Source organism: Notolepis coatsorum, assembly GCF_963971535.1.
Source record: "Notolepis coatsorum genome assembly, chromosome: 19".
NCBI classification, from domain to species: Eukaryota; Metazoa; Chordata; class Actinopteri; order Aulopiformes; family Paralepididae; genus Notolepis; species Notolepis coatsorum.
In genome coordinates, this window is record NC_140183.1 from 38,821,144 (window position 1) to 38,841,063 (window position 19,920).

The following is a 19,920-nucleotide window of genomic DNA, read 5'->3' on the forward strand; positions in this document are numbered from 1 at the left end:
CCACCAGCACAGTCGATCCCGGAACCTACGATCCTCTGATCTAGGTCTCCTCTCCATCCCTCGCACCAGGTTACGGACTTTTGGGGACAGAGCCTTCAGCGTGGCGTCCCCTACCCTCTGGAACTCTCTCCCCCCCGAAATCCGCAACGCCCCAACCCTGGACACCTTCAAATCTGCTCTAAAAACACACCTCTTCACCAAGGCTTTTCCCCATCAGTTACCGGTAGTTTAGATTAGATTAGGTCCATTATCCCTTACTTTCCCTCATCCCCTTTTCCCCCCCTATTTCCCTAGCCCTATTTTTTGTCCTGATTGTGAAGCGACCTTGGGTTCTATGAAAGGCGCTATATAAATTTGATCTATTATTATTATTATAAAGATGTATATGTACAGTATACATGCATGTAAACATGTCATGTTCCCTCACCTGTCGGGCCCGGGTGGTGGGGCCCCATCGTGTGGTGGCCCATTGCAGGGTAGCCGGCGTGCATGGAGCCAGGCGGGGGAGGGCCTCCGTGATGGGGAGAGGGTCCGCCGTGGTGCATGGCCGGGGGAGAGGGCCCATGGTGGGGACCGGGTCCAGAGCTGGGGGTCTGTCCCTGGGCTGCTGCAGCAGCGGCCGCGTGTTGCTGCTCCATCTGCTGGCGGGCCTTCATCTCAGCGTACTTCAGCTGCTCCATGTGGAACGCCTGGCGCTCCGTCAGCAACTGCTGCCTCTGAAGCTCCAACTGGACAGAGAGAGAGAGAGGAACAGAAATATAGGAGTTATCATTTAAAAGACGTTTAACTATTCTAAAAGTTGAAAAGTAAGCACTTCAGTAACAGTGAACTGTAGCGTCTTGGGGAAGACTCACTGGGGAGACAACCACCAGATCAAAAGACATAAAGACACCAAGTGAAGGAGCCTGAACCATTATTTAAGTGAAATTTAGTCTATTCTAATCTATTCACCCACTACTTTAGGGCTCAGGTATGCAGTAAGCCATAATACTGCTATTCTTAAAGTGTTGCAATACCTTAAAAAAGGACCATAGTGGTAGCGATAAACCTATAGCTTAAATCTATCACCAGGTCATGCTGACAAAGATGTAGCCTCTAATCAAAGAAATCCATGTAATACGAGTTTCCCTCTGTTTATCTTTTATCTGACCACAGTATAAAGCAGAGATCATATTCAAATAATTATAAAAAAAAAAAAAAAAAAAAAAGGACCACATCAGTGTTACTACTACATGTCACAAGTTACGTAATTGAATACCCTAGTTACAGTACAGCAAACAAATTCAACTGTATCAAGTCAACTGACAAAAAAGAAAGGATTTTTCAAAAAATAAGCTGTGACCTGTTTTGACCTGCACCTCAAAGAATCGGAATCGAGAATACGGTAGTTTAGAACAGGAATCGAAATGAAGAATCGGAATCGTTCAAATCCAAACGATGCCCAACCCTACTCATGGAGTCAGAGGGGGAGAGATGGGAAAAAGCGGGCGGACAGAGGGAGTCCATGTCTAACTTTGTTAGTGAGATTAAGTGAGGAAAGAGCTAAATAGTACAACAGCAGTGTGTGTGTGTGTGTGCATCTTTTCCTCTGCTTGTAAATGTGTTTCTGTTTGACAAAAACAAACCGTGTGCGCATGTGTATGTATGCGTTTTCTGTCTCTCTCTCCATCTATTTCTCTCTCGTCTTCCAGAGAGGAGGTTATGTAAAGCAGGAGTCTGTTTTCATGCACTTTACAGCTGCTAAACTGGGCTGTGCTCCTGTCGCTTCTGCCACAAACAGTTTTACACTCTTGCTTAGTGTCTCCGAGGACACACACACATGGACACACACAGAGCTGAGGGCTGTTCGTCTGGCAGGTAACAGTTTGACTTTCCCGTTTTCCTTGCTCTATAACAACTCTTACCTTTCAAGAAATAAATATATTCTAGTGTAGTAGTTCACTATAGAAGCGGGCCAGGTGGAGGCCTAGAGTCAAAACGTTGTATATGCTTCAGTAAAGATATGATAGGAGCATAAGCAACAACTAAATAGTTACACATGCACTAGGGTAGGTGTAAATCATAAAATGTCACAGAATTATACTTTTCTGCCACACAGAATAATTTGTCCATTAATTACCGATAAAGGCTCGGCCTTAGTGGTGCAGAATAAGAGTTCCTATGTTGCTGAAATAAATAGACAATTAGCAGACACAGATGTGTATATTCCTTTAAGCACAGATCAAACTGTTCGGTTCTCTTTTGAGATCAAAGAGGTTCTAAAGCGCCTTCTTAAGGAGGGTGAGATTTCTGAGAAGGAATTTAAGTTCATGGTGAATGATCAAGTCAAGTCAGTCAAGAGTTTTAATTGTCACGGCATACAAGTATACAATGAAATGCGGGTGGTCTTGCCCGCAACGATGTGCAATACACATGGTGTGACATCTCGGTATCTGTACATAGTTATTTACAGAGCATATAGGACATGCTAGGTAGCTTTGGTAGTGCAATACACTGTTCCTGTTATTCTAATTTAAAGTGGCCTTTCCTTTTTGCCATAAGTGTGCGGCATGAGTGTGTGCCCGCTCATGTTAAAGTGTTAAGTGGCTGCTAGTGTGTGAGCGTGCACAGCGTGCGTGTCGTGTGTGTGTTCATGTGTGCTTGTGTGTGGATAGTTCAGTGTTCTGTGGCACTCAATGTTCATTGTGTGGCCTGGGGGAAGAAGCTGAGCCTAAGCCGCTCTGTCCTAGTAGCTGGGGTTCGCAGGCGTCTGCCTGACCTCAGCAGCTGGAACAGGCTGTTATTGGGGTGGTGAGGGTCTTTCATTATCCTGCAGGCTCTGGATTTGCACCTCTTGTTGTATAGAACCTGCAGGGGAGGTAGTGCAATACCCGTGGTACGCTCGGCTGAGCACACCACTCTCTGTAGGGCCTTCTTGTCTTGTGTCGTGCTGTTTCCATACCAGGCAGTGATGTTTCCGGTCAAGATGCTCTCTACAGCTCCTGAGTAGAAGGACTGGAGTATCTTCCCCGATACTCTGAACTTCCTTAACTGTCTCAGGTGGTAAAGGCGCTGTTTCGCCTTCTTTACTACTGTGTCTATGTGTGTTGACCATGTCAGATCCTCTGAGATGTGGACCCCCAGGTACTTAAAGCTGCTCACCCTGTCCACGGTAGCCCCGTTAATCATCAGTGGTGTGTGTGTGATGATAACCCAGTAAGTCCTATTATTTACACGTTGCCCAAAATTCACAAGGATCTTCATAACCCACCAGGTCGACCTATTGTGGCTGGTATCGAGTCACTTACAGAACCTCTCTCAAAGTTTGTTGACTCACACCATAAATAACTGGCTGCAGTGCCACCAGGGGGCGCACGACTTAGTGCTTGAATGCCACCATCGGCGCCAATATTAACGTTAATATCGCCTAATCTATGTTTTAAATTATGGCTATGTGTCTAATCTGCCCGTCGCTTATCAAAGAATCATTTTCCAGTCAGTGTTGTCAAGGCAGATTGGTTTTTTATCGCTTCATTTCCGTTTGAGAGCATTTTGAAAAGAACTCGTTTTCAGGTGAAAAACAGCCCATTCTGTGATAATCGCCTTTTACTGGAATATTCCAGAACGTTGATATTTGTCGGCCTATTTATGAATCGTTTTCAAATAAACGCTAGATGATCAATAGTATACGTGCACGCACGCACATTCGAGGCGCGCGCTGATAATAGCTGCTTTCATTTCATTCTCATGGATTTTACAGTGAAACAGCTGGAGCACATATCACAAAAAAGCTTATATCTTCATGAAAACGAGTCTGATTATCCTAACACTGATAACATAGATTCCTTACCTGACATCAGATGGTATCCAACTGGTATATTCCAATTCCTGATAACCATTCGAAAAAATCGATAAGTGTATAGATCTAATGTGTATACAGTAGAACTCATGATCCGCGGGGCTCAGAGCCCCCTGAATGAACTCTGGTACTCCGGCTGCATGGGTGAGAAGTGAAATGTGGACTGGAATATTTTTTTTCCCCATCCATTTTCATTGAGTCCACTCCAAAAGGGTGATTTACCATCTGGGAGACGATAGGGGGCACTTTTTTCACATCTGATCGCCGGCGGCCCCTGGGTAGGCTAGGGTAGGCTCGCGTGATGCAATATGATTTCAGATTGGTTAAAAAAAAATAAAAAAAATACGAGAAATCTCGTGAGTGGCTTTCAACGTCACAATCGTAATCCCGAGATTAGCCGTGAGTGGCAGTCAAAGTGTTAATAAAAATTATTTTCGTTTTCAGGATCAATATTATTTACAGAAAAGAGGCCTAGCTATGGGCAGCCCGGTAGCGGTTAATATGGCCAACTGTTTTATGTCAAAGTTTGAGTCTGAATGTATTTTTTATAATAATCCACATGTTGGACCGATTAAAGCCTATATATATATTGATGATTTATTTTTTGTATGGTCAGGCACTAAAGAGGCTCTGGAAGAGTTCCACTTGTTCAACTCTCAGAGAGAGACTATTAAGTTTACTTTGAATTATGATTCACATTCCATAGCATTCTTTGATGTATTGGTGAAAAAGAGACTGATCGAAATTAGTTTCTCCATTATAGCAGTTATCACCCGCCAGAGCTCAAGAGGAGCCTTCCATTTAGTCAGATTTTGAGATATAAACGTATTTGTAATACAGATGAAATTTTTGATACAAGGCAAGGAGCTTTGTCAAAACTTTAGATCTAGAGAATATAGTGAGGCCCTTATTGAGAATTCTCTTAATAAAACTAAACAGATAAACAGACAATCCGTTTTTACACATAAAGACAAAGTAAAAAGCAACTCAGTAAAATTGGTGTCCACCTTCAGCCCTATTTCTAGAGATATGCGTGATATTGTGAACAAATACTGGTACATTTTAAAGTCAGATCCTAAGATTGGAGGTGTGTTCCAGGAACCACCCAAATACTTATAAAAAAAAAAACGGCAACCTAACTTAACACTTTGAATGCCACTCACGGCTTTTCTCGGGTTTACCCCCCGACCGTTGAATGCCCATCACGAGATGTCGCGTTTTTTTTTTTTTATTTATTTATTATTAGCGATCTGAAATCATATTGCATCAAGCGAGCCTACCGTTGGAGATCCAGGCACCGCCGGTGCTCAGATGTGAAAAAAGCACCCCCTATCGTCTCCCAGATGGTAAATCACCCTTTTGGATTGGACTCAATGAAAGTGAATGGGAGAAAGGATTTCTGACTCCACATTTTACTTCTCACTGATGTAACCGGGGTCTACCAGAGTTCATTCTGGAGCCTTGGTGCCGCGGCGAATATGTGTTTTACTGTATACGCAATGGATCAATCAAAGATTTTTTCGAATGTCGATCGGAAATTGGAATAAACCATTTGGATACCATCTGACCTCAGGTAAGGAATCTATGTTATCAATCTTAGGATAATCAGACTAGTTTTCACGGATATATAAGCGTTTCCTATAGCTGTTTTGACTGTAAAAGCCATCAGGAAATAAGAGCAGCGATTATCAGCGTGCGGCACGAGCGTGCGTGTGCACACATATACTATCGATCATCTAGCGTTTATTTGAAAACGATTCATAAATAGGCCGACAAATGACAACGTTCTGGAATATTCCAGTAAAAGACGATTATCATAGAATGGGTTGCTTTTTCCGCGAAAACGAGTGATTTTCAAAATGCTATCAAACGGAAATGAAGCGATAAAAAAACAATCTGCCTTGACAATGTTGACTGGAAAATGAGTATTTGATAAGCGACGGGCAGATTAGACACATAGCCATAATTTAAAACATAGATTAGGCGATATTAAGTTAACATTGGAGTGGGTTTGGGGATTCAAGGGGGTAAAAAGGAAAACACGGCTGGCTCCCAAAATGTTAAGGGACCAGTTAGTTAAAACAGATTTTCCCAAAAGATTTACCCATTTTATGGCTAATATTCCAAATGGCAATTTTCAAGGTTTTCTTGTACCCAATGTCATGGCATGATTAAAGAGACATTTTATTTACAACCAAGTACAGGTAGGAGTATCGCTGTTAGAGGCCGGATCACCTGTAATTCTGATTTTGTGGTTTACTTGCTTAAATGTCCTTGCAACCTTTACTATGTTGGAAAAACAAGACGTTTTAAAAAACGAATTTCTGAGCACAAATGTTCTATAAGAAGAAATTACGAGAAGTCTTCAGTTGCAAGGCACTTTAATAAGTTAGGCATGATATTTCTGGCTTAAAATACATAGGTTTAGAGCAAGTCTTGAGACCGCCAAGAGGGGGCGACAGAGACAGGCTCTTGCTACAAAGGGAAAGCTTTTATATTCACTTTCTGGATTGTTTAGAGCCTAGAGGCCTCAATGAGGAACATTTTTGACCGGTTTCATTTGATTATTTAATTTCATTAGATTGTTTATTACCGGTAATTATTTTTATTTATCATTCCTTATATTTATAATTAAAAGACGGCTACTATGGGGCATGAGTGTTTATATTTCAGTAGTTTAAGATGTAGGCCTACTCGGTATAATATATTTAGATATTTTTGATTTACATGCTTCTGAAAAGGTTGTGCTTGTAAGTGGTATTTTGTACTTTTTTGCAGATGTCTTGTTCCTATGCTTCCTATGCTGTCACTTCCTGTTTGACTTGTATAAACTTGGTCACTTACCCTTCATGCAAGCCATTCTGAAGAAGGTGTGTTCACACCGAAATGTCATATGATTTCAGGCTGCCAATAAATGTGAAAAACCTGGTGTGTGCCTGGACTTGTTTCCCTATTTGTTATCCATTAATTACATGCCATCCTGCAACACCGTAACCCAGTACAGACCTACCGTACTTTTCGCACTATAAGCCGCACCTGACTATAAGCCGCAGCAGCTAAATTGAATGATGTGTACATATATAAACCGCACTGGACTATAAGCCGCAGGTGTTTTAATGTTTAATTACCATATGTAATTAGCATTGGGACACAATACTGTCGGACAAATAACAAGCATTAACTCATTTACAAGTTGTATTAAGTTTAGCAAATAAGGGAACAGATAAATAACATTTCAATGCAGTCAAAAAAGCAATATTTAGATGTTTACATTTTCGAGTTTGGTCACGTTGAGTCACATATAAGCCGCACCGTTATATAAGCTCTTGTTGTATAGAACCTGCAGGGGAGGTAGTGCAATACCCGTGGTACGCTCGGCTGAGCACACCACTCTCTGTAGGGCCTTCTTGTCTTGTGTCGTGCTGTTTCCATACCAGGCAGTGATGTTTCCGGTCAAGATGCTCTCTACAGCTCCTGAGTAGAAGGACTGGAGTATCTTCCCCGATACTCTGAACTTCCTTAACTGTCTCAGGTGGTAAAGGCGCTGTTTCGCCTTCTTTACTACTGTGTCTATGTGTGTTGACCATGTCAGATCCTCTGAGATGTGGACCCCCAGGTACTTAAAGCTGCTCACCCTGTCCACGGTAGCCCCGTTAATCATCAGTGGTGTGTGTGTGATGATAACCCAGTAAGTCCTATTATTTACACGTTGCCCAAAATTCACAAGGATCTTCATAACCCACCAGGTCGACCTATTGTGGCTGGTATCGAGTCACTTACAGAACCTCTCTCAAAGTTTGTTGACTCACACCATAAATAACTGGCTGCAGTGCCACCAGGGGGCGCACGACTTAGTGCTTGAATGCCACCATCGGCGCCAATATTAACGTTAATATCGCCTAATCTATGTTTTAAATTATGGCTATGTGTCTAATCTGCCCGTCGCTTATCAAAGAATCATTTTCCAGTCAGTGTTGTCAAGGCAGATTGGTTTTTTATCGCTTCATTTCCGTTTGAGAGCATTTTGAAAAGAACTCGTTTTCAGGTGAAAAACAGCCCATTCTGTGATAATCGCCTTTTACTGGAATATTCCAGAACGTTGATATTTGTCGGCCTATTTATGAATCGTTTTCAAATAAACGCTAGATGATCAATAGTATACGTGCACGCACGCACATTCGAGGCGCGCGCTGATAATAGCTGCTTTCATTTCATTCTCATGGATTTTACAGTGAAACAGCTGGAGCACATATCACAAAAAAGCTTATATCTTCATGAAAACGAGTCTGATTATCCTAACACTGATAACATAGATTCCTTACCTGACATCAGATGGTATCCAACTGGTATATTCCAATTCCTGATAACCATTCGAAAAAATCGATAAGTGTATAGATCTAATGTGTATACAGTAGAACTCATGATCCGCGGGGCTCAGAGCCCCCTGAATGAACTCTGGTACTCCGGCTGCATGGGTGAGAAGTGAAATGTGGACTGGAATATTTTTTTTCCCCATCCATTTTCATTGAGTCCACTCCAAAAGGGTGATTTACCATCTGGGAGACGATAGGGGGCACTTTTTTCACATCTGATCGCCGGCGGCCCCTGGGTAGGCTAGGGTAGGCTCGCGTGATGCAATATGATTTCAGATTGGTTAAAAAAAAATAAAAAAAATACGAGAAATCTCGTGAGTGGCTTTCAACGTCACAATCGTAATCCCGAGATTAGCCGTGAGTGGCAGTCAAAGTGTTAATAAAAATTATTTTCGTTTTCAGGATCAATATTATTTACAGAAAAGAGGCCTAGCTATGGGCAGCCCGGTAGCGGTTAATATGGCCAACTGTTTTATGTCAAAGTTTGAGTCTGAATGTATTTTTTATAATAATCCACATGTTGGACCGATTAAAGCCTATATATATATTGATGATTTATTTTTTGTATGGTCAGGCACTAAAGAGGCTCTGGAAGAGTTCCACTTGTTCAACTCTCAGAGAGAGACTATTAAGTTTACTTTGAATTATGATTCACATTCCATAGCATTCTTTGATGTATTGGTGAAAAAGAGACTGATCGAAATTAGTTTCTCCATTATAGCAGTTATCACCCGCCAGAGCTCAAGAGGAGCCTTCCATTTAGTCAGATTTTGAGATATAAACGTATTTGTAATACAGATGAAATTTTTGATACAAGGCAAGGAGCTTTGTCAAAACTTTAGATCTAGAGAATATAGTGAGGCCCTTATTGAGAATTCTCTTAATAAAACTAAACAGATAAACAGACAATCCGTTTTTACACATAAAGACAAAGTAAAAAGCAACTCAGTAAAATTGGTGTCCACCTTCAGCCCTATTTCTAGAGATATGCGTGATATTGTGAACAAATACTGGTACATTTTAAAGTCAGATCCTAAGATTGGAGGTGTGTTCCAGGAACCACCCAAATACTTATAAAAAAAAAAACGGCAACCTAACTTAACACTTTGAATGCCACTCACGGCTTTTCTCGGGTTTACCCCCCGACCGTTGAATGCCCATCACGAGATGTCGCGTTTTTTTTTTTTTATTTATTTATTATTAGCGATCTGAAATCATATTGCATCAAGCGAGCCTACCGTTGGAGATCCAGGCACCGCCGGTGCTCAGATGTGAAAAAAGCACCCCCTATCGTCTCCCAGATGGTAAATCACCCTTTTGGATTGGACTCAATGAAAGTGAATGGGAGAAAGGATTTCTGACTCCACATTTTACTTCTCACTGATGTAACCGGGGTCTACCAGAGTTCATTCTGGAGCCTTGGTGCCGCGGCGAATATGTGTTTTACTGTATACGCAATGGATCAATCAAAGATTTTTTCGAATGTCGATCGGAAATTGGAATAAACCATTTGGATACCATCTGACCTCAGGTAAGGAATCTATGTTATCAATCTTAGGATAATCAGACTAGTTTTCACGGATATATAAGCGTTTCCTATAGCTGTTTTGACTGTAAAAGCCATCAGGAAATAAGAGCAGCGATTATCAGCGTGCGGCACGAGCGTGCGTGTGCACACATATACTATCGATCATCTAGCGTTTATTTGAAAACGATTCATAAATAGGCCGACAAATGACAACGTTCTGGAATATTCCAGTAAAAGACGATTATCATAGAATGGGTTGCTTTTTCCGCGAAAACGAGTGATTTTCAAAATGCTATCAAACGGAAATGAAGCGATAAAAAAACAATCTGCCTTGACAATGTTGACTGGAAAATGAGTATTTGATAAGCGACGGGCAGATTAGACACATAGCCATAATTTAAAACATAGATTAGGCGATATTAAGTTAACATTGGAGTGGGTTTGGGGATTCAAGGGGGTAAAAAGGAAAACACGGCTGGCTCCCAAAATGTTAAGGGACCAGTTAGTTAAAACAGATTTTCCCAAAAGATTTACCCATTTTATGGCTAATATTCCAAATGGCAATTTTCAAGGTTTTCTTGTACCCAATGTCATGGCATGATTAAAGAGACATTTTATTTACAACCAAGTACAGGTAGGAGTATCGCTGTTAGAGGCCGGATCACCTGTAATTCTGATTTTGTGGTTTACTTGCTTAAATGTCCTTGCAACCTTTACTATGTTGGAAAAACAAGACGTTTTAAAAAACGAATTTCTGAGCACAAATGTTCTATAAGAAGAAATTACGAGAAGTCTTCAGTTGCAAGGCACTTTAATAAGTTAGGCATGATATTTCTGGCTTAAAATACATAGGTTTAGAGCAAGTCTTGAGACCGCCAAGAGGGGGCGACAGAGACAGGCTCTTGCTACAAAGGGAAAGCTTTTATATTCACTTTCTGGATTGTTTAGAGCCTAGAGGCCTCAATGAGGAACATTTTTGACCGGTTTCATTTGATTATTTAATTTCATTAGATTGTTTATTACCGGTAATTATTTTTATTTATCATTCCTTATATTTATAATTAAAAGACGGCTACTATGGGGCATGAGTGTTTATATTTCAGTAGTTTAAGATGTAGGCCTACTCGGTATAATATATTTAGATATTTTTGATTTACATGCTTCTGAAAAGGTTGTGCTTGTAAGTGGTATTTTGTACTTTTTTGCAGATGTCTTGTTCCTATGCTTCCTATGCTGTCACTTCCTGTTTGACTTGTATAAACTTGGTCACTTACCCTTCATGCAAGCCATTCTGAAGAAGGTGTGTTCACACCGAAATGTCATATGATTTCAGGCTGCCAATAAATGTGAAAAACCTGGTGTGTGCCTGGACTTGTTTCCCTATTTGTTATCCATTAATTACATGCCATCCTGCAACACCGTAACCCAGTACAGACCTACCGTACTTTTCGCACTATAAGCCGCACCTGACTATAAGCCGCAGCAGCTAAATTGAATGATGTGTACATATATAAACCGCACTGGACTATAAGCCGCAGGTGTTTTAATGTTTAATTACCATATGTAATTAGCATTGGGACACAATACTGTCGGACAAATAACAAGCATTAACTCATTTACAAGTTGTATTAAGTTTAGCAAATAAGGGAACAGATAAATAACATTTCAATGCAGTCAAAAAAGCAATATTTAGATGTTTACATTTTCGAGTTTGGTCACGTTGAGTCACATATAAGCCGCACCGTTATATAAGCCGCAGGGTCGAAAAATGGGGAAAAAAGCCGCGGCTTATAGTCCGAAAAGTACGGTAATTTATTGATATATTTCAATATCGATCTAGCTCACTACGATGTGCTACCCGGCCAAGTGGCTCATGCCAGCCGAATGTGCACGGTAACCATGACAATGGAACTCTGTATCTTTGATCGTTGATTGGCCACTTGCGTTAGTTATGACTTTACGTCCAAACTAATTAGGTTATGCCCCAAGTAATCGTGGTGCAACCAATTTTAGTAGCCGATGTAGTTCCAAACTAACTAGTAGTTACTAGGGCTGACCTTGACTAGTCGACTAATTGATCGAAAGGAGCCGTAGTCGACTGCCAACCTCTTAGTCCAATTTTTATTTTATAATAAAAAAGAATCTTATAATATTTTATTTAAAAAAAAATGTGGGATCATTCTTTCCAAATGCAAAGAGGCGCTGAAAGAGGATTTCACCAGTCTAATGAACACACTAAGAGTAGACAAATATCAAGATTAGGGCTGTCAGTTTATCGCGTTAATTCGATTAATTAATTACACAGCAAATGATCGCGTTATGAAAATGTATTCAAAATTAATACAAATAAATTATATATTTTTTAAAATAATTTTTTTTAATATTTTTTGACTGAATAACACCATGCTAAAATTGACCACACCTGAAAAATCTAAGCAAATGAATAAAGGGAAGATGATTAAACAGAAGGTTTTGTAGATACAGTACATGCAATTTGAAATATGATTATAGAATATAAAATATCAGGCCTAAAATGGTTATGCGATTAAAATGCGATTAATTAATTACAAATCCTGTAATTAATTAGATACAAAAGAAATTATCGCCTGACAGCACTAAACTAGATGTATCCATTAGCGGACCAATTGCATGCTTTTGCAGAGGACAAGAAGCCTTCAGTAGGGGCGGCTGGGGTGGCGCATCGGAGATTGCGCTCGTCACCAATGCAAGAGACTCCGGTCTCGAATCCGGGTGTCAGCATTGCCTCCGGCTTGGGCCAGCCGTCATACTAACTCATTGGCAGAGTTAGAGGGTGGAAGTCGATGGGTGGGGATTGGACGTTGTGGACAGCGACTCCTACAGGTCGGTTGGGGGACGCCTGCACAGCAGAGACAGGAAGTAGCGGGGGTAGTGTGAGCCTCCCATGAGTTACACCTCACCACTGAGAGTCCGCGCTGGCAGGTGAAAAGATGTGACAGGCTGCCTCCTCGTGTACCTCCCCCTTCTATTTTTCTCCTCAACGTTCAAGACAGGGGAGGGGAGAATTGGAAATACGAAATTGGGATGGGAGAAAAAGTGGATTAAAAAAAAATAAGCCTTCAGTCGACTCCTTCAGACATTAACACTATGGTCGCCAAAAACGCCGTAGGACGTCTTTCCTCGCCATGCTCATTCTGCCAAAGACGCCGTACCACGTCTTTGATATCAATATTTCAAAAATCTGTGATCGAAATCATATTTCTCCCCCGGAGACTTGAGATGTACTGTTGATCCCCTCTCAACTCTCCAACGGTTCAAGAGCGCCATCTGGTGGCCGATCGGCGAATCGCCCAGAGCGGAAACAGGAAATGGAAGCTGGTGCTCATTTCAATTCGGTCCGATCACTCGGTAATAGTCCCAGGACTCGAGCTAGACACAACAGATAGCAATCCGTTACCAATAACTCGATAAACAACATGATTTGGACGTATATACTATTATACAACCTGGAAATGGATCGCATATTTCTACATCCCATAATAGGAATATTTCTGTTCCACACTCATCGCCCAACGCTATGAGGAAGCTACGGTAAGATTCAGCGTTTTTTTTTAACGTGTTCGATACTAACTGCTCTAATGATCATATCACCCACACTAGATGAATAATCTAACGTTGGCCACAGAATTATAAACGACCCCCCCCCCATCCGGTCAACATCAAATGATCAGTAGTAACTTCTAGAAGCACGTCCATTTGACATTTTTTATCTCGCGCAGATTCCTATCAAACTGTATTTCATCATCAATATAATGCATTTGGGGCTATAAATCACGTTCTGGAGAAAGCTGCAGAAAACGATAAAAACATACTTATACTTTAGACCGTATTTTAGTATGAATATGTGAATGAAAAAGTATAACGTTGCTACACCCTGAACAATAGATATAGGACGTTGAATGGGCCATAGTAATGTCAATTTAGCAATACAATTTAAGTTATAGCCCTGCAAAGAAGGGGAACTTCTCCATATTAAATAGGGCTGGCGGAGGATGGTAAATTATGAATTTAAGCCTGGCGATCAAAGTGTTAAGCACCCCCCACAGCCCCAATGGAATGATACAAAAAATTAATATATTTTTTTTTCTTCTTTTTTCGACTATCGGGAAAATTTGGGCCAATCAAAGTCGACTATGCAAGTCCTTAGTCGGGGACAGGCCTAGTAATAACCCTCTAGTGTCTGCTTTACACCCTAACTTAGGAGAGAACCTACACATAGCTGGTACGGCCCAGTGCTGACCACACAGCATGTTAAGCTAAAGAACAGAAGACGGTTCTAGAGTAACAGGTGTTTGAGTTAAAAACGTACAGCCTCCTTCTCTCGGTCCATGATGGTCTCCAGCTCCTCGAAGTGCCTGAGCTTGATCTCCAGCTTCTTCATCTGGGTCTCCACCAGCAGAGCCACGAGAGACTTGATCTTCCTCTCCTCCACCGCTGCCAGGTGCTGTCAGGAAGAAGAGAGGGGGGAGAGGGGAGAATGGGGTGAAGAGGACAATGAGATGTAAAGAATGAGTGAGAAAGACATTTATTACAGAGGTGTTGGTTCCCATTATGACGGAAAGCAACATCGCAAAACAAATTAATTTGTCAGGCCTCAGGCGGCCATATTAGTGTCAGTGGTACCGATTGGAAATAACAAAACTTAAAATCTGGCAACTCTGCCCCTGGTGGTGGCTCACAGGAAATGCACTTCACACCCATGATGCATGTCCCTGTATTGAGTGACTAGGGACTGTTGTGGATTGTCTTTGTCTAGTGTTTTTTTTTTTACATCCTTCCTGTACTGTAATTGTTTCGTCGTCATTCTGGAAAAATTATTAAAAAAATTTACACACACACACACACACACACACACACACACACACACACACACACACACACACACACACACACACACACACACACACACACACACACACACACACACACACACACACACACACACACACACACACACACACACACACACACACACACACACACACACACACACACACACACACACACACACACACACACACACACACAAATATACAGATCAATATTCATTTTGAAAACGGATCCAGCAATGCCACTTCCAGTCCGTACTACTACTGTATATTAGGGGTGGGGGGGAATCAATTAGGGCTTCAAGATAAAAAAAAATATATATATTATAATTTTTTCTTTTTTTATGTTGTGGGACTTGTACAGCACTTTGGTCAACGTTGTTATTTTTAAATGTGCTCTATAAATAAAGTGGATTGGATTGGATTAATTAATTAAATGAATAATGAGTCTGGAGCTGCGCTGCCTGGGCGGCTGCTCTCCGTTACACAGCCAATTACATTACATAATTATGTTGCAACCTTCGTCTATAAAGAAAACAATTATATAAATATTTATATGTAGTTAATGGAGACAAAGGCAGAATTCGACTAAATTTTTTATTAAGACATGTTTTTATATGGGTCGGGACACTATAAAAAATACTATAGAGAATTGTCAGTGCTGTAAAGTTTAAACCTTTTTTAATCTTAGACAAACGATACACTTTGCTTTCCTGAAATATTGTAAGCCGTCATTTGAGGCTTTATAAAAGCAGCACAATGAACACAAATCTGTCCGTGCCGAGTCCGACCTCATCTTAACTCTTTAATTGCCAACGGCGAGTTTACTCGTTATAGCCCGCCAATCGTTGGACGCCAACAACGAGTATACTCGTTATTATGATCGTTGTTTATTTTATTCGATATTTCCATTCATAAACATGCAGGCAGCTGTGTTTTATCACTGGGGATGGGTCTGAGATAGCAAAAGCCTAATACCGCCGCCTGCCACCTTGCAGCCGCTATTGCACTCCATTTGAAACGATGTGGCTTGGTGTCTGGGCCGATCTGCGGCCAGCGGGCGGGGTCTAACTACTCGGGCAGGGCAAGCGCTTGCATCGCATGCATTGACGAGGGTCGGACCCCCCGGGTTCATGTTCATTGCTGGATTACGTTGGAAACACGATCGCGATCAGTACTTGGAATGGCGATCAGATAATTGGAATATTCTTTTCGGGACAGATCCTGGTCAAGGTAAGGGCTAAATGGTATCAATATTGCGTTGATCCGGGCGGCTACGTGGTGCAGTGGGCAAGGCGCTCACCACAAATACTGGAGACGCTGGGTTCGCCTGTTCGAGCCCAGCGCTCCACATTGCTTTCAGTTTAGCTGGTCGTCCGTACTAATACACATTGGCAGTATTAGGGGGTGGGAAACTGATGGGTGGGGATCGGGCGTTGTGGACAGCGACTCCTACAGGTCGGTTGGTGCGCCTGCGCAGTAGAATCAGGAAGCGATGGGGGCGGCGCCCCTCCAAAGCGCAGACCCCCGACGCTGAAAGATCGCGCCGCGCAGGTGAAAAGATGCGACTGCTGTTACCTCGAGTATCGGAGGGGACTCGTGCTATGTATGACTTAGTCCACATTGCAGCCGGCTTGTGGGAGGCAAGAAACAGCGTTCGAGACAGGGGAGGGTTGAATTGGATGATACGAAATTGGGATGGGAGAAAAATAGAAAATGGGAGAAAAAATGGATCAAAAAAAATATTGCGTTGATCCAAAAATCCCTTCATGCAATCGGGAGCGTGTGTGTGTGGCGTGTTCCGTTGGTAGCGATCAAAGCACAGAGGGGCGGAAATTACACCAGACCGCCCTGAAACTACACTCATATTCACAACGGTATAAAACGGAAATGTATGGATAGAAAAATTATCTGTTTTTTGCATCTTGACCAGAAGAAACTCAATGACAATCGACTATATTATTAGATCCATAGCTATAATATAGCTTTAGGCCTGCAAACACAGCCACGTATCCCCATGTTAAAAGGCGATGGCATTTCAACGGAAGGTAAACAGCGACCCCTGGCGCTGAATGAGTTAAATAAAAAACGGCATTGCTTGTTGTAGTTAACAAAGAGAGGCAGAGTTAATGATGCGTATGACTGGGGGCGGCTAGGTGGTGTAGTGGGCAAGGCGCTCGCCATCAATGCTGGAGACGCTGGGTTCGAATCCAGCTCTCGGCGTTGCTATCAGCTTGGCTGGTCGTTCATACTAACACAATTGGCAGTGTTAGGGGTGGGGAAGCTGATGGGTGGGTCCTGGGCGTTGTGGACAGCGACCCCTACAGTTCGGTCGGGGCGCCTGCACAGCGAGGGTAGGATCTGGAGGGAGGTAGTGTGACCTTCCACACGTTACACTCTCCCGTGAGAATATGCGCTGCCAGGCTGGCTGCCGGCTGGCTGCACATGCGTCGGAGGAAAGCATGCGACAGTCTCCGGCCTCCCGGACCAACAGTAGGGGGGAGTGCGCAACAACCAGGAAAGGGGTTGGGAATTGGCATAACGACTAACAGTGGGATGGCAGAAAAATCGAAAAAAGGAGGGGGGAAAAAAGATTAAAAAAATAAATAAAAATTATGCGTATGACGTCCCTTGCATTGGAGGCACAAGATTTTGCAGGCAAATTATTATTTTTTTTTATATATTCAAATTTTATTTTCCCATTCGAATCCCATGCCCATCGAAGGAAGCGTTGAAGTATTTAAGACAGCCCTAGAATCAATACAGCAATATATCGCAATATTTTGCGAGCCGATATTATATCGATACACTGATGAAAAATATAGAATAATATAAGAAAATGTCCAGCTTGACAATCCCATTTAGCTGCAATAATAATGATTGGAGTGAGGTGAACAGACTGAAAACAGGGCAGTATTTATATTCTTATAAGTTTTCCGTTGGGACATAATTTGCAGTTGAAAAAAGGTAATAAATAGCAATATATCGCAAAAAGAAATACAGTACCGTGATAATATGGCATCACAGGGCCTCTGGTGATTCCCACCCCTACTGTACATGCCTTCCTCCTGAGACTCAACTGAGAACATGTGTGCTTCTTCACAATGTTGCCTTCCATTAATGTACTGCTATACTGGAACTGGAGCTATAGACATACGGTACATACTGGTCATTAATATTGTATAACATGTTATATGGGAGAGGGTGCATTATAAGATCTCCTGGGTTTCAACCTCATCACAATTACGAAACCTTTCTGGGTCATTAGAAGTGCGTTTCTCTCTTACTGAATAAGTCTACGTAACAGTGCGTCCCTGGCGGCGCGCGGCACCTCACCTTGGCCTTGGTGGCAGCAGAAGCCAGGGCGGCGGCGGCCGCTGTGGCGATGTTGCCCTCGCCGGCCTCGTGCTCCAGCTTCTTCCTCTTCTCCTCCGCCGCCTCCTCCTCCTTCTCCTCCTTCTCCTTCTCCTCTTTCTCCTTCTCCTCCTTCTCCTTCTGCTCCTGCTCCGACGGCGACGACTCCATCGCGTCCTCCTTGTCTGTGTCTGGCGAGACAGGAAGGACGGGGGAAGTAAAAGAAATGTAAAGAGTTTCAAAGAAATGTCTTGAAGCTACAACACGCATTGAATCCTGAAGAAACGTAAACCATCCTTAGATAATAAAGTGCTCAACCTCTACTGTCTTTAACTATGAATGAACACAACACTTTAACTTACCATCCTTAGATAATAAAGTGCTCAACCTCTACTGTCTTTAACTAGGAATGAATACAACACTAACTTACCATCTTTAGATAAGTGCTCAACCTCTACTGTCTTTAACTATGAATGAATACAACACTCTACCTTACAATATATTTGTTTACGATTTCTTTGCATTGTCCCTGACAAATACAATTTTAAAAAGCATAAGATTTTGATAAGATGGCTAATAATGACCTGAAGCTGGGCGCTGCTGGACTAGAAATATAGAATGAAAAAAAATAATAAACCCCAGGTAACTATAAATTTATGAAATATATAGGACTGGATTTTAAATCATTGGGTACATGAGAGGAGGAGGATCCATTGAAATATACCTGCCGTCTTATCTCCTCCCTTGTGGTCGCTCTCCTCGCGCTCCGATGGCTCCACGCTCTCACTCTTCACCTTCTCCCCTCCCTCCGCCTTCTCGCTCTTCTCAGCCGATTCGCTGGGCTTCTCCGCCTCGTCCTTGGACTCCGCCTGAAGGACCACACACACACGATGACTGGTGGGACCAAGCTTGTAAGGCTGACTTTGAAGCTTTTGGGCGGAGATTCGATTTTAATTCGAAGCTTCGAGATATAAAAAAATAATAATAATAATTTTTTATTTTATTTTATTTTGTATCTTATGTTGTGGGACTTGTACAGCACTTGTCAACTTTGTTGTTTTTAAATTTGCTCTACACAGCCAAAGACATTACATTACATAATTATGTTGCAACCTTCGTCTATAAAGCAAACAATTATATAAATATTTATATGTAGTTAACTCATTGGACGCAGACAACGTTTATATACGTGTTTGTCCGACAACCATTGAACGCCAACCACGTATATATATACGTTATTTGATAGTTTTTTTTCTTTTATTCGATATTTCCATTCATTATCCATTCATTTTATTAAGACATGTTTGTATATGGGTCGGGACACTGCTGCTGACTGGGTGTCTTATCAAACACAGGTCAAACTAAAAATACTATAGAGAATTGTCAGTGCTGTAAAACCTTTTTAAATCTTAGACAAAAACGAAACACTTTGCTTTTATGAAATATTGTAAGCCGTCATTTGAGGCTTTATAAAAGCAGCAAGTTGTATTCAACAGAGGAGTTAATGAGGAATATATGTGCTTGTTGTAGTTAACAAAGAGAGGCAGAGTTAATGAGGCGTATGACATCCGTTGCATTGGAGGCGCAAGAGTTTGCAAAGTTTTTTTAATATTAGATTGAAGCTTGATACCAAAAGAGGTTTTAACACATTGGGCGCCGGACCCGACTAAAGTAGGGTTAACTCGCCGAACGTTGAGCGCCAGGACCCCCGAAAACCTGAGTATACTCGGGTTTTCATCGTTATTTCTTTTATTCGATATTTCCATTCATAAACATGCAGGCAGCTGTGTTATCACTGGGGATGGGTCTGAGATCGCAAAAGTCCAATACCGCCGCCTGCCGCCATGCGGCTGATATTGCGCTCCATTTGAAACAATGTGGCTTGGTGTGTGGGCCGGCCTGCGAGGCGGGCGGAGTCTAACTAGCAAGGCAGGCGAAGTGCTTATAACGCATGCATCG

The 19,920-nt window shown here is 41.9% G+C and overlaps 1 protein-coding gene across 2 annotated transcripts in view; it reads right to left on the reverse strand.

The window, feature by feature from the left end:
* smarcc1a (SWI/SNF related BAF chromatin remodeling complex subunit C1a) overlaps positions 1-19,920 on the reverse strand; it is a 101,468-nt gene that overhangs the window by 17,010 nt on the left and 64,538 nt on the right. For both annotated transcript variants that reach the window (XM_084335691.1, XM_084335690.1), the window contains exons 23-26: positions 18,686-18,830; positions 17,944-18,152; positions 14,088-14,222; positions 428-728 (exon numbers count right to left, since the gene is read on the reverse strand). In XM_084335691.1, coding sequence (XP_084191817.1) covers positions 428-728; positions 14,088-14,222; positions 17,944-18,152; positions 18,686-18,830 — 790 coding nt within the window. The remainder of the gene's footprint in view (positions 1-427; positions 729-14,087; positions 14,223-17,943; positions 18,153-18,685; positions 18,831-19,920) is intronic.